Source organism: Hakea prostrata, chromosome 2, assembly GCF_041222555.1.
Source record: "Hakea prostrata isolate BN-2017 chromosome 2, UWA_Hpros_2, whole genome shotgun sequence".
Classification (NCBI taxonomy): domain Eukaryota; kingdom Viridiplantae; phylum Streptophyta; class Magnoliopsida; order Proteales; family Proteaceae; genus Hakea; species Hakea prostrata.
The window spans coordinates 56,718,734-56,733,806 of record NC_142601.1 but is presented as its reverse complement, the minus strand read 5'-3'; the positions used below and the strand labels follow the sequence as shown (position 1 = coordinate 56,733,806).

Genomic DNA, 15,073 nt, shown 5'->3' with positions numbered 1-15,073 from the left:
GATATATATTGCTTTAAATTAATTTCTATCATGATATGTTTGTGTGTGACTTTGCGCGAACGGAATGTAAGGTTACATGATTGTGTTTAATTTTTTCTTTTGAATCTTATATTATCAATATAAGAATGATATGAGAATATATGAGAATGAATGACATTGAAGGAGATTACTCCTCTTATTCTATTTTACCAACTAGGGTTGTGGGTTTGCCCATTACCCTAGTGACCTTATGTGATTGCATCTAGACCTTAGTACATGAATGTTAGGAGTCTAAAAGTGTTGAGCTAGGTATCCTTATGAGTGTTACTATCATTTCGGTAGGGGTATTGAAACCAGTTAACTTGTGATGTCAATGGCTGGGTTCTGAGTGTCAAGCGACTCACTTGTCATTATAGAGCGTAGGGTTGCATATAATAAATAAGGGCTCCTGGGCGCTCAAGACCGGTAACCAACCCGTGAGAGGACATGGAGAGCATCATGTCTATTATATGTAGATGACCACTAGGTTAAAGAATGAGATCCAACAAATGCCTCCCGTTGATGATACCATTCATATGTGAGAAGATATCGAACCAAAAGGGCACTAGGCATGAGAGGAGATATCTGGACCATACGTAGTACTGGACTGTATGACTTTGCATTGGACCCATGTATAATCTGCTTAACAAGTGTCAAATCTCATACCAAACTGTGATGTGACAGAGTGGTGACTTATAACCCCAACCAAGGCTTGACAAGACTTTACCCAACAACTGTAGATAACCTAATAGACGTATCTTGTGGAGGGAGAATGATTGAGACTACCTAAAAGCAATTAATGTTCCACTTAATGCGTGTCTACCACAGAGATCGACCTCATGATATAGTTAGTAACATAATATCATAATCATGCATTTATTATATTAATGTTATTACTTACATTATTATATTGTGGACGTGATGTGAAAACTGTGATTAAATGCATGAGATGAATGTTAGTTAACATCACTGAGTTCTGTGGAACTCATTCATTTATTTGTATGTGTTCTTTAGACTTTTCAATAGGTTATGGGGATCCCACTCCCATGGAGGATCCATTGCAGTTAGATTACCATGAGGGAGCAATCAGAGAAGAAGTGGACGTGCGTGACGCTTCATACCCGTGTCAGGATTGCTCTTATGAAATAATATCAAAATGTTTATAAATAAAAAAAAATTTAATCAATTTTTTTTTTTTTTTTGTACTGATGCTTTTTTTTAATACTGGAAATTTAATGCCATCCGTAAGGGTCGAACCCACAATTTCTCCACTGAGAAGCATGGATCTTAACCACTGAACCAACCCTGCATTGGCTTTTTTAAAGGGGGTGCAACACGAGGACTTCCCAGGAGGTCACACAAGGCTTTTTAATCATTTTTGTTTTAATTGGTTTTCAGCTATTTGCATCGAACCGAGCAATTTTCATTTTAGATGTGATTATTACAATCTTGATAGGTTCATACGTTGTAAGCTTTCCTCCATAATTAATGGCATTTCTATATATTGACTTACTCCCACCTTGGTTCTAATACTGTTTCTTAGAAATTTGTGTTGAATTCATCTTTAAAAATAACATTTGAATTTGTCATATTGATGTAAGATTTTATTCTCATACCATCCATGGATGAGGAATGTGTTTCTATTTACTCGTCATTATAATTTCTACACAAAGACAATGTCTAATGTAAACCTAAAATCCTAATTTTCATATAATTGTAATTCTAATTTCAGACGTGTAATTGACTCTTTGTAATTTTCCTCTTTCTTGGAGAGAAAGAATGATATGAATAACTTGTATTGTGAAAATTTCCTATACCTTAGTTGTGTCATATATATTGTTACACCATATACTGAATGCAATGAAAGGGATTATATATTTGATTTTTTTTTTTTTCTTTCTTTCTTTTTTGGTAAACAATTATATATTTGATTCTAAGAATTAAAGTGCACGTATAATAGAATTGGATGAAAGAGAAGAAAGAAGAAGATCATAGGCAACAACAATTTCATTAACCCAAATGATCAATTCAGTGGAGGATCCTACCAAAAAAACAAAAATTCAGTGAAGGAGAGCACATCACTCTCTCTTATAATGTGACCGACAACAAAAATTAGAGATAAAAACCGAAAAAAGAAGAAACTTCTTGGTAAGCATTGCTGAATCAGGCAGCAATCTCTCACATAACTTGAAAATAAACACCAAACGATCAAAAGGGAAAACCATTCTGAATTTCTTAAATCCTGTTGGTTGGGTTCCTTGGGTTGTTTGTGTTGTTGGGATTGTTTTCAGTGTTCATCCCCAACGTGTTCTTCACTGCATCAGCTGCTCCTTGTGCCATATTCTTCACTTGCATCCCAGTCTGCAACAACATGCAACTCACATGTAAGAATTATCTGGATTTGATGACAGCAAAAGCACAACCCTAGCTGAGTCTGACTTCATGGGTTGGGTTAATTTCTGTGTATACCTGTTGAAGGAAACCAGATGCTTGGTCCTTGCTTTGCTGCATAGATTCTTGGCCAGCCTGAGTAGTTTGAGATGCCTTGTCCATGGCATTTTGGGCAGTACCAGAGGCGCTATCCATCATCTGATCCGTCTTAGCCTATTTCAAATGGGAAAGCCCATTCAGGTGTACATGATTAACAACATACATGCATATAGATGAAAGGAATGACTATATTTTCAAAGATGGTGATCCTGGTTACCTGCGCATTACCAGCAGCCTGACCAGCTTGGGATTTGAGTTCCTGTGCCTGGGAAGCCATTTTCTTCTTCTTGTTTGGAGTTTTCAAACAAAAGCTTAAGCTGTAGAAGTGAATTGAAGTAAATCTGCTTTGGTGTGTTGGAGCTATGTTGCCATGGGATGGATTTATAGCATCCTTGTGTGGTACATGTGCATTTGATGACCTGATTGTTAGGGAAGAAAATTTTCCTCTTGACCAGGGCATTGTGGACGCACCTTGAAGTGAGGAGTAGAAGAACTTGGAACGAAGAAGTTGTGGATTGAAATCCTCTTGAATTCCCTAATCACCAAGGCAAGGCTCGGGACTGAGACCTCAACATCGATGCGAAGTCACGGCATCCAAAGTCTGGATATTCTATTCGTTAGGATAGAGTTTGTATTGCCCTCACAATTTTATATACATAATAGGACTGTGACCCACTTATAAATGCTGATAAAATGAATAAATGATGAGATTTTGGTAGATCCTACATAGATCTCCTCTTAATATGTGGTGAAGAAATATAAAGAGAGAGCAATTGAGAGCACAGACCTCTACTCAAACAAATAAAATATCTGAATTCTTACATCTAAGCATCCGAATCAAAAAAAAAAAAAAAATTCCAAGGAGATCACCATCATTAATTCTCACAACTTCCACTTGTTAAGCTCTCAGGCCACCTTCAATTACACTACCCAGTTAACGGCGTTAGATCAATTAGATTCTGATTAAATGGTTCAATTGATTTTCAGTTTCACGAAAATCAAATAAATTTGAACCAGATTACAAACCGTTTTGGGTTATTTGGCTTGCAATCGGTTTGTCATACCATTTATTCTCAGTTTTGTTTGTCTAATTAAAAATGAATTTTTTTGTTATACAATTCTCAGTTTCGGGGTCATAGTCCAACCACGTCACGGATAACTATGACCGAGTTGTTGATCGAGGAATCCAACGGACAAGAAGTCACCCACGTATGCAAGTATGTCCTATATGAATGGAACAGACGAGACGACAACACACGTGTTCAAGCAAACATTGAACTATCCCATGAATAGTGTTGGATCAACCGACCTATCCTCCTTAGAACGAAGAGTAAAATAAATTAATAATGACAACAATGAGATTATCGATACGTTATATCTTGAAATCCATGCACACGTACCGTTCACTAACCATTGCTCGCCGCGTGTCATATACGTGTCACAATGCATGACACGCATCAACCTTGTGCTAATCACCAGTCTCTATAAATCTCCATGCGCGAAACTCTTCAGCCTCACATTCAGATTGTCAATTGTTATCGAAATTGTTTTCAGCTTCCAAATCAAGAGTCCTTTGTTCATTAAGTATTTGACAAATTTCCCAACTGAGAAAATGTCGTCCCATGATGAAGCTTACAACAGAGGCCAAGCCACTGGCCGTGCCCAGGTGAGTGTTATTAAGGTTTTTTTTATATCTGAAAACATCTGTTTTCTCAGAGATTGAAACTTTACTTGTTTATGCAGGAGAAGAAAGATAGTATGATGGATAAGGCAAGAGAAAGCGCCCAAGCGGGGAAAGAGCGTGCGCAGGAGAAGAAGGACCAGGCAGGTAGTTTCCTGGGTGAGAAGACTGAGGCTGCCAAGCAGAAGGCTTCTGAGGCAGCCGAGGCTGCGAAGCAAAGAGCCTCTGAAACGACCGAGGCAGCCAAACAGAAAGCCTATGAAGCAAAAGAGGGGACCAAGGAGAAGACCTCTGATGCGGCGCAGAGAACAAAGGAGACGACCCAGGCTGGGCAAGAGAAGGCAAGTGGGATACTGCAGCAGACTGGAGAGAAGCTGAAAGAAATGGCTCAGGGTGCTACAGAAGCTGCCAAGCACACCTTTGGGATGAATACTGATGAATCTGAAGATGCACACAATACTCGCACTAATAGAGGCAGTGAATGAATTGAATAACAGCATTAAAGAGCATCGAGAGCCAGAATAAAGAAAAGCTTCGGTTATAGATCAGCTGCTTTTTAGTTTTTTACTTTTCTTCTACTACTATTAGTACTACTACTGTTTAAGTCCTGTATCTTAGGTTTAGTGAAATTCAGGGCGGAAGGACTGTAAGTCTCTCATCATTTGCTTGTCATTTATAAATGAAATCTTAAATTTCCCAGTCTAATGATTCCTTGACCAACAATGGACTTCTAGTAGTAGTTTCTTTTCTTCTTTGACTGGAACTGTCAGTAGACCCATTAGATCATGCAAAGTTGGGTAAGGACTTACGTGCAAATGTTAAGTTTGGTTGTGGCTCTAGGGAGCACATGAAGGCTGGGTGTGGCTTTATGTGCAAATGTTTTAAGATTCCCCTCCCTGAAGGAAAGCATTTTAAAGAGGCCCATCATCCACATGGAGGGCTTGGTTGAATCGGAGTGTGGTCTAACGTCAGACCACTGTGAGGTGGTTTGAAAATGACTTGCGCGCGAGCCGGATACGGCAAAGGATATGATACGGTACACCTGCATGAGCTGCTCTTTAAGATACTCCTACCTCGTTGCATAGCAGAATGGGATGGATCGCTTTCTCTGGAAGGTTGACCAATCGAATCACATCCAAAATCCCAAGTGGATTGAGTGATTTGCTTCGATTCATGGGGGGCCCACACACCCAATGTCGACCGCATCCGTTATATGGAAGGTATGGCAGGTGACTTTCCTCAACTCATCCACGTGTCCAACTGAGGATATGGAAATCCACCTGCTCGAGGGAAACCGTGTAGGAGACGTGTAAAGGAAGGAGGAGGGCTGTGTACGTTAGCACCGTTGTGAATTGATGACGTGGTATCCCACCCAAACTGAGTAGAGATGGGTCCCATTTGCGGCTTTGGTTGGCATTTTGTGGGCCCAACTGAAAGATGGAACGTTAATCGGACTGAATGAGGAGAGTGAGACGGAGAGAGCTAGGCATATACACAAAGCGACAAGTCAATCCTGTGCTTATGCTAATAGAGAGTTACTAGAAGGATTAAGAACTTAACTTCTTAATGGAAATATCGTGAATTTGGCCCTTGCTGTCAACTGTGTTTTCAACTAAAAAGTGTCAATTCGATATAGATCGTGATCACATGTTTCTCAGTTCGATCAATTTCTCCAGGTCAGGTGAAGCGTCATGGTAGGAGTTCCACGCATTATTTTATTCCTTATAATATATATATAATTTAAAATAAATTAACCAAAAAGCAAAGATCCTTGCAACCGACTCTATTTGATTACAATTAAACTATATAATGGTAAAGGAGCATATAATATCATTGAATTTCAAATGTTTTTCTCACTTAGACATATGGTGAAGTTTGTGTTTTTTTTTAATTGCATAAAATTATAACAGGCGAGATAGTGGACATTATAATCACAAAGAGATCCAAAACATATTTCTCTAAGCAGTAAATGAATCTACTTCTTCCACACACCCCGCTCCCCTACCCAAAAAAGAAAAGAAGAGAAAGAAGATCTACACTATTGTCAAAAAAGAAATGAAGAAAACTATTTAAAATAAGATTCTATTAAAAATTCTTATGAAATGCTGTTATAATATTTTGTAAGACGAAGTTGGCACATTTGTTTAAAACGATTTCACCACAAATTTTGTTTGATATAACACGTGTCTCAAGTTTAAATATATGGTTTACTGATAACATAAAAGATTATAACTTTTAACACTCAATGTATATACGCTGATGTATCTAAATAATAATGGAAAAAAATTATGTGTTATGTACATTTATTTGTTTTGTTGTGTACAGTAGTGCACGTATATGCCAAACAAGTAGCTGTGGTTAAAGATTTATTATGTAATTAAAAAATTCATAATATTCTTTTAATTTTTGAGTTCTTTCAACCATTTATTTGACATATAATTGCATTATTGTGTACAACAGGAAATATTTTTCCAATAATAATTCATCTATTTTTAAGAACGAGGGTTGATGTGAATCCCATGACCCATATTGATCGTTTTTGCTTTGAATCTACCATTTTTTTTTTTTTAAACCTTTAAAAAGAAAAATTCTCAGAATATATATATTTTTTTACATTTTTGGTATAGACTTGGAAGTTGGAAATTGGAAGAGTCCGAATCATCTCCTTGATGCCTTTACAACCAAAAAATACAGGGACAACAAAATTAGGTAACTTTATTTTTTATTATTTTTTACATATGGGCCCACTTTGTGGTTATAAAGCTCATAGGAGAGCCACAAATTTGGAATGCTTGTTTGCTACCACATTTATTATGCTAGGGAGTTTTTAGGTATTAAATTAAAGTTTATTACTTGCTTTTTAGAGGGTTATTATTCCTGTGGGGGGGCCATTCCATATGTGGTGTCCACGTCGGCCCACCAAAAAGCCCATTCTCCCCTATACGGAAACTGCCAACAACTCAAACATGTCACAGGATTCCTGCCTGGCCCACGCTCCTCTTATGTGGGGATGTCCCAACTCCCAAGTTCCCAACTCCCATGCAGGGGTATTTTCCGTAATTTAAAGCACTCAACCAGGGTAATCACTTAACGTTCTCTCCAGTACCGTAACAACAACTATAAATGAACGCTGCCAGTTTTTCCATTCCACAACAATTCCACACCTGAGCGACTGAGTCTGAGTCTGAGTCTTCTCTCTCCCTCTCTGCGGCAATGAAAGAACAACTACTCTGCCGCCACAAGAAGCCTGCAACAGTGCAGAAAATCAAGCTTCTTTGCAGCTTCAATGGTGCCTTTCAACCCAGGCCACCCTATGGAAAGCTTCGTTACATTGGCGGCGAAAATCGTATTATCTCTGTTGACAATAATATCGGTTTCTTGCAACTTCGATCCAAGATATTGGAGCTTCGCCCTATAAACCCCTCATTCTCTCTCAAGTTCCAGATTCCTGAATCGGACGGTTTTAACGGAGATGTTCCCTTAATCTGGATCACCACGGATGAGGATGTTCGGTACCTGGTCGATGAATATGACAAAATTCAGTCTCGCAGAAAGCCTCGCCGTCTTTGGCTCTTTGTCTGCAACGACAACGTGTCTGGGGTACCCAATACTGATTGTTCTTTCCCTGGGTTTTGCTCAGAACTTGGAAATCTTAATGTGGGAACCATGGCTGTTCCTGGAAAAGGTAAAACAGAGACGAAAACCTGCATGAATGGGGCCGTTGGTTTTGGACCTTTTGGTGATCGTTTGTGTGGGTTTACGAAACAAACCGAGTCCTCTTCGCCACGAATGGCCAGGATTCAGAATTCTGGTCACTTCTGTTCGACCCACTCTTTAACACCCAAGATTCCAGTAATTCAGAATGTTGAGCTCCGTTCCGATGGTTCTGCCAGTAACATGGTCTTAGAACAGCAGGTTATCGCAACACAGGAAGCTAGGTTTCAAATTCCTCCTGGGTTTTTCACTTCGAATGCCTCTGAACGGGAGATTCCGTTTCCGTCTACCTGCTCTGTCAGAGTCCAAAATTTGGTTAATTCAGTCGGGGAAATCGCCTTTGAACCACAAGTTCCATCAAACCACCCAACCACTATTCATAGCATACTGGGTCCGGAGTCTTACTTGCAGCCCTTCAAGCGGAATGGTGAACACCCAGCTCTGCAGGGGAATAGTTCTGTTCAATTTCTGCCGAATAGATTTGGTAAAGGTTTGGCTAATGGTGGTAAATTCACTTCTGGCAATTATGGTCAATCGTTTGCAACAGTTGAGATATTGAAGCAAATACAGAGTCCTAATGTAGTATCAATGACCGCTGGGATTGATCTTAAACAGGGTCGACAAAACATTGGACGTGTTCCTGTGGGAGTACTGAATAGGGAAAATATTATGCCATGGACTAGCTGTGATGATTTAGTAGAGACATGTAGAATCCCGGTTGCATGCCACGATCAGTTCATTGGAGGGCTCTCTGCGTTGAAGCCTTCTATTAACCACAACAGGGCATCGGGAAATTATCACTGCGGAGTTCGATATCATCGATTTGGGGCTGCTGATGTGAAAAATCAACGGATGAGTATGCGAAACAGTCGTGGTAATCCCCTGCTAGAGATAGGGAACCGTCGAGCCACTGGTCTTGAAGGCAAGCCTTCTTCCTGGAAGTGCTATCCTGTGCTTAGGCCGAATTCAAACATTTCAAAACATGGGCAGGCTGTGCGATCACATCATTCCCATTTTGGGAAGCCTTGGTCAGGTTCCCTTGAGCATGCCCGAGAAGGTACGGCTTGGATGATAGAATCAAGCAACGATGCCCAACCTTCCTTCAATCTCAGAAGTGGTCGAGGACTTTTAAGAGCGCGAATTTTGCAGCCATCTGATGGGAGTTATCCGAATGATCATGCAAGTAAGCAGTTCGGCCGTTTAGCTAAAGGAAGTCCAAACCCTCCTCCTAAGGACCATTTGGTTTCTCATGGTGTATTCCATGACTCATGTTACCAACCTTTCCAGCCTCGTAATTCAATTGACCACCCAGTTCAATGCTTCAAGCATACGACTACTGCAGAGGATTTTTCAAGTGATCCGCTTCACACAAAGTATGATGCTCATTCGCAGATAGTTTGCAACAAATCCCATGCAATTCCAGTCGATAGCTCCCATAACCCTTTAAGTGGTAAGCAAAATGGTCATGATTTGAGCAAGAAACTACTACTCATGGATCTACAGAAAGATGTTGAAGTTACTAGATCTTCCATCGACCAACGTTGCTTCAGTGGCTCCAAGTTGGAAGGTAAGTGTCGATATCCAATTTCTGGTAAAATAGCAGGACTAGATTCCAAGGCAGGTGTTGAAATCCCGACTGTATTGCTTTTTCATCTGGTGTGCATCTAATTCTTGGGATAATCTTCCAGTGTCAATATCCAAAGAAGTCGAGCCCCCTCTTCTTCCATCTTCTCCTGGCAGAGATGCTGATCTGGAATCCTCACCTGGGTGCGAAATGGATTTCCAACAACGTTCTCCATATGCCATGGATGAAGGGCACTTCAGTTCGAACCCAGGCACTGGAAAATCAAATGCACCTGTATCTAATTTTTCCATCAATAATCCAGCTACAAAGTTGACAAAATGTCTTGTACTCGGAGAGGACAACCAGGTAGGTACTGAATCCAGTTTAAATATTTCATGAAGAACTCTATAAATTCATCTCTTAGCTGGTAAGAGTGAAAATTCCTTTGGGCTTCGGTTTAATTAATTTGTCTGTGGTGGCAGGCTGAGCTCAAGGGATCTAACACCTGCTCTAAGATAGATGGTGGAATTGGTAATGATCTTCCAGCCTTTTACGGCCATTTACCTACTCAAGAATTGCAGGTAATTTATTGTTATCTCTTGGTTATAGATGATCTCCTTTTCACTGAATTCTTAAGTTGAATGGATAATGAAACAAAATGCTTGTTCTTTCTATTAGTCTTTTCAGTCTGACATCTCATGTGTTTTGCAGACAATTAGAAATTCTGATCTTGAAGATATAAGAGAACTTGGTTCTGGTACATATGGAACTGTTTATTATGGAAAATGGAAGGGATCTGATGTTGCCATCAAGAGGATAAAGCCTAGTTGTTTTACCGGTGGTGATGAGGATAGACTGGTGATTATTATATCCTTCCTTTTTGCATTTTATAATTTGGAAAATTGTATCTAGTTTTCCATTCCTTCCTTCTTCCCCATCTTGACGTGATTATTATTTTTTTCCCCTAGGATATTACCATATTTTCATGTACTTCTACTGAACTTTTACCCGTAAAGCATGGGCTTTTGGAGTCACTTCCCCAGTATTGCAATCCTCTAGAGTTGAACTCTGAGGGTTGACATTTATGTTGGATTACATGGATATGATCTGCATCATGGAGTGTGTAGCTTTTTCTGCCTGATCCAGCTTATAGCCTTCCAAAAACATTAGGAATTCAAAATTCCACGTAGCCTCTTATAACTGCAGGAACTGCCTACTGTATTCTGCCAATTAAAGCTTTTTCTATGACAATTTTTTTTGAGTCCTGCTTAAACTGACTGGAGTTTCACCTCAAACCATCCAAATACAGCCTTATGTTGTTGGTAAAATTCCTAACAGCTAAAGACTGTGTTGGTCAAGTTCAAAGTTCGGCAACTAGTTCTTGGACTTTTGTTTGCCTAACTTATCTCATCCTTTACGTCTGATCAAAGTCAGTTTACTTTTTTGATCGTTGATGCAGATTGCAGATTTTTGGAAGGAAGCTCATTTGCTAGGTCAGCTTCACCATCCAAATGTAGTGGCATTCTATGGTGTGGTTACTGATGGACCAGTGACAAATTTAGCAACAGTAGCAGAATTCATGGTGAATGGCTCCCTTAAGAATGTTCTGAGAAGAAAAGATCGGTGAGCTATAACTTTTTGTGATTATTTGTTTCTAGAAAAGTTCAAGATTATCGCTCCTATGGTTGTGGGATTTGGGTGATGCTTTTTATTCAAATAGTCTCTTGTATATTATGCCTCAACCTTACTCTATTTTACTCTCCTATTCCTCCCTTGGACATGGTAGCAAATTTTTGGGCAAAAGAACCCAAACATATTGGGTTGTACAATTTTGCTTTGTTTTTGTATGGATTAATTTTATGTACCATAACAAAAATGAGACTGAAAATGACATGATAATTTATTCAAAAACCTGCCATTCATAGAAAAATTAATGACAATTAAAACAACACAAATTAGAAACTTTGGAGATGCTGCTTCCATCTGTAGGGTGTCAGTAAAGCAGATTTATGGTTCAATACACATAGACATGACAGTATAGAAGAATTAAATCATGTAAATCAGATGGTACAGAAGAGCCAATCCAAATGAGAACATCACAGTTGCAGTCTTGACAAATATACAAAAGATAAGTGGGAATTTGTTTATTAATAAAAAAATTTGACTGGAGGATGTCTTGTTGAAGAATTTTATCTTTCCAGGGAGAGGAAATTTTGAGTTGTGCCCCATTTTAATTATATTGCCATAAAGGAGTTAGTTGGTGAAGTACGTATAGAAAATTTAAGAACCCAATTGAGAAAGTGTAATAGCTTCTGTGGGAAGAAGCGTGATATTTTCAATGTAATTGGCCGACAGAATGTTCTCAACATGCACATGATTTCAGACTACCAAAAGAGTTCTCATCATGCACACGATCTCAGACTACTCATCATGCACACGATCTCAGACTAACTTATAGCAAAAATACAGGGGATTACATCAATGCTGAAAATAGATGAGTCTTGGGGTAGCATCAACAAGGTGGTGAATTCCACCAAAGCTAGCTATAGTTTTTTCTTTTCTTTTGGGGGCAGGAGGGCAGGGTTAAGACCAAAACTGTAGTTGAAAAGTTAAATGTAACCTTTGCCTACAAGTTGATAACCATCCTACACAATGAATCCTATAAAAGATATTGGAAAATCTAGAAGGCTGTAAGATACAGGGCGCTGAAGCCACAAAAGGTTAATGATGAGGAATCTAAATCAGACACCAATATATGGCCATATTTGTGGTTAAATTTAGTAATATGACATCATAGTTCCCTAAATGGGTTTGGCAGGTTCTAGAATTCCCAGGATTAGTAGCCATACAATGGCTGCAGTACTCACTGTAAGTATCATGCTTGAAGTAACTGATCTGTACTTATTTAAAGATGAGTTGTTGTCTTATTTTTTACTATGCATAGTTCTTCAGCATTAATGATTCAGAATAACGTCCTACCTGCAATGTGTAATATATAAGTCCTAGAGTTGTCACATTCTTATTATTTTCATTTGTCTCTTTTAAATCTGTGAGTATTCATATCTACAGAACAATTGATCGTCGGAAAAGGCTAATTATAGCAATGGATGCGGCCTTTGGCATGCAATATCTACATGAGAAGAATGTTGTCCATTTTGATTTGAAGTCTCATAATTTCTTGGTGAATATGAGGGATCCTCACAGACCAGTATGCAAGGTAATAAACTTAATATCTGTGGGACAATTTGGTCATTCTTTGTGTTCGTATTTGGCCTTCCCTGCTTTAAATTACTGTGAATTGATGCTAACATGTTTCTGTCTTGTGGTAAAAAAATTCGTCCGTTTAAACATTTAATAAATCTTCGAAAACAAAAAAAAATTCAGATTGGGGATCTGGGCTTGTCAAAAATTAAACAGAGGACACTAGTATCTGGCGGAGTAAGAGGAACCATACCATGGATGGCTCCTGAGCTTTTGACTGGTAAAGATAATATGGTAACTGAAAAGGTATTTTTTGGTCTATGCTTGAATTCTCCAGTAAGTCAATGTTTCTTTCTATTCCTGCTAGCTTAATGAGTTAATGGTATAAAAAAATACTTCTCTGTAGGTTGATGTGTACTCATTTGGAATAGTTATGTGGGAGCTTTTAACTGGGGAAGAGCCTTATGCAGACATGCGGTCAGAGGAGATAATCGGTAAATTTCGAATGGATTATTTTGGATGCTTAACCAGGCAAAGGTGCCTCTATGTTTCAACTATTAATATAAACTGGAAAGAATTGACCTACTTATCATAGACTCTTGGGTCTTTGCTGAATATTCTTGTCAACCATTGAACTAATTTGTGGTTGTCTTATTAGGCAGCCAATGTTGATTTGGGCTTATTACCCACTGGTTCCAACCCCCCACACAATTTGTGCAGTAGTGAATCTAGTATTTGTATTTCATCATTTGCTTATTAAATGTTGCTTTTGAATCACAAAATGCATTCACGAACCTGCGTATCTGCTTCATAACATTAAGGTGTGTCATATTGTCTGTTATTCCATTTGCATGATGCTAGAGATAGGTATGAATCTTATTATGGTCCCTTCCTGAAGTGTTGGTCCAGTTTGTAATGATCACCATCACTGCAGTAAGCATATTTATAAGATGCTTATGGTCTGTCAACCTAGTGAAAGACCTTAAGGCTGTTTTCACAAGGAACTTTTAGTTTTTTAACTGACAACTAACAGGAGCATTACAGCTTGAAATATATATGCAGGACCTGGTTGCCATTGTCCTCTCTGCCTCACAAGTGTTGTATCGGATACTTTTGAAGTTTATACTGATTTCTGGTGGATTCAACTTCCCTAGGGTATAACAATCAGCACAAAAATTGAAAACTATCTTATTCTTCGTTTCAGTAATGAAAAATGTTATGGCGAATATAGAAAGTGAAGAGAAGGAAAAATGGAAAATAACACACAAATAGTGAAATAGGAGCAACTGTGTTGATATTTCTGGATGACCTGGATGATGATTACTCATTTACTCTCACCAACTGCCAGCTTAGACTGATCACATTGATAGAATAGGAAGGTAGTGCAATGTTATCAAATTCTTTATTTAATAGAGAAGCACAGTTTTTCCATGTGAATGAGCTCTAGACCACCTACCCATGCAACTCCCAAGTAAAACACCTCAGCCAGGAAAGGAAGTCAGGAGCTATGAGTCTCAGCTAACAACAGCCACTTACCATGTACTTCTTGTCTGTTGAGTGGCCATTTTCATGTTTGCCATTTATTCTTTAGCATCTAATATGTAACTTTAGATTTTCTTCTTAGATGTTATGTTTATGTTTTCATCATAACTCACTTTGAATGATTGTTTAATGTTCTCTTTTACATACTTGAGAAGATGGAAATATATTATTTGATGCTATATATTTAAATGTATTAATGGGCTGGCATTCTCAGCTGGTATAATCAAAGGTGATCTACGACCTGAGGTCCCTAGCTGGTGTGACCCTGCATGGAGGTCATTAATGGAGAGGTGTTGGTCGTCTGTTACTGAATCAAGGCCAGGTTTCTCAGAGATTGCAAAGGAGCTGCGTGCCATGTCAGCAGCCATCAACATCAAGTGACTACAGAGCTAAGCCACCGAGTTGAAATGGATAGAAAGCATACTAACAAATTGTAAATATGATTAGAACAACACCGAGAGAAGCATACTAATAACAAACTTGCGGTCCAGTGTCTCATGTTTGACCTGAACGCATCTACTGGGTTCTATCTGCTAGGGATTTCATTGTATAGGAACTATTTCTGCGGCTTCATATTTGATGTTGTAGTAGCAGAGAGGATTACTGGAATTTGAATATGTACTACAGAATTGGTCCATGGAAAGGGAGAGCTTGTATGTTTCCCAGACTTTCTGGCTACCGATCCTAAAATTTTGTATAGAATGATTGCCTAATATTCATTAAATAGTGATTTCAGCATTCTCTTTTTTCTCTCTCACACGTATTAAAACTAGTAAATTCATACGTGCATGTGCATGTGTAGGTCTAGATAAAATATCAAAGGATGCAAGAAATATATCATATCTATGACTTGATAATTAATT

General features: G+C 38.6%; 3 protein-coding genes across 3 annotated transcripts; 2 read left to right on the top strand and 1 right to left on the bottom strand.

The window, feature by feature from the left end:
- Positions 1-1,995: 1,995 nt before the first annotated feature.
- LOC149025101 (uncharacterized) lies at positions 1,996-2,983 on the bottom strand. The gene is made up of 3 exons (XM_089143067.1): positions 2,726-2,983; positions 2,488-2,622; positions 1,996-2,379 (listed from the first exon to the last, which is right to left on the bottom strand). Exons 1-3 carry the CDS (start codon positions 2,966-2,968, stop codon positions 2,254-2,256), a joined length of 504 nt encoding a protein of 167 aa, XP_088999193.1. The 5' UTR covers positions 2,969-2,983; the 3' UTR covers positions 1,996-2,253.
- Positions 2,984-4,041: 1,058 nt separating this feature from the next.
- LOC149025100 (uncharacterized) lies at positions 4,042-4,900 on the top strand. The gene is made up of 2 exons (XM_089143066.1): positions 4,042-4,174; positions 4,252-4,900. The coding sequence occupies exons 1-2, from the start codon at positions 4,121-4,123 to the stop codon at positions 4,672-4,674; spliced, it is 477 nt and encodes a 158-aa protein (XP_088999192.1). The 5' UTR covers positions 4,042-4,120; the 3' UTR covers positions 4,675-4,900.
- A 2,459-nt stretch (positions 4,901-7,359) lies between these two features.
- Positions 7,360-14,941, top strand: LOC149025099 (uncharacterized). The gene is made up of 9 exons (XM_089145329.1): positions 7,360-9,470; positions 9,592-9,833; positions 9,950-10,048; positions 10,179-10,325; positions 10,927-11,090; positions 12,537-12,684; positions 12,852-12,974; positions 13,075-13,162; positions 14,425-14,941. The coding sequence occupies exons 1-9, from the start codon at positions 7,403-7,405 to the stop codon at positions 14,589-14,591; spliced, it is 3,246 nt and encodes a 1,081-aa protein (XP_089001455.1). The 5' UTR covers positions 7,360-7,402; the 3' UTR covers positions 14,592-14,941.
- Positions 14,942-15,073: the final 132 nt, after the last annotated feature.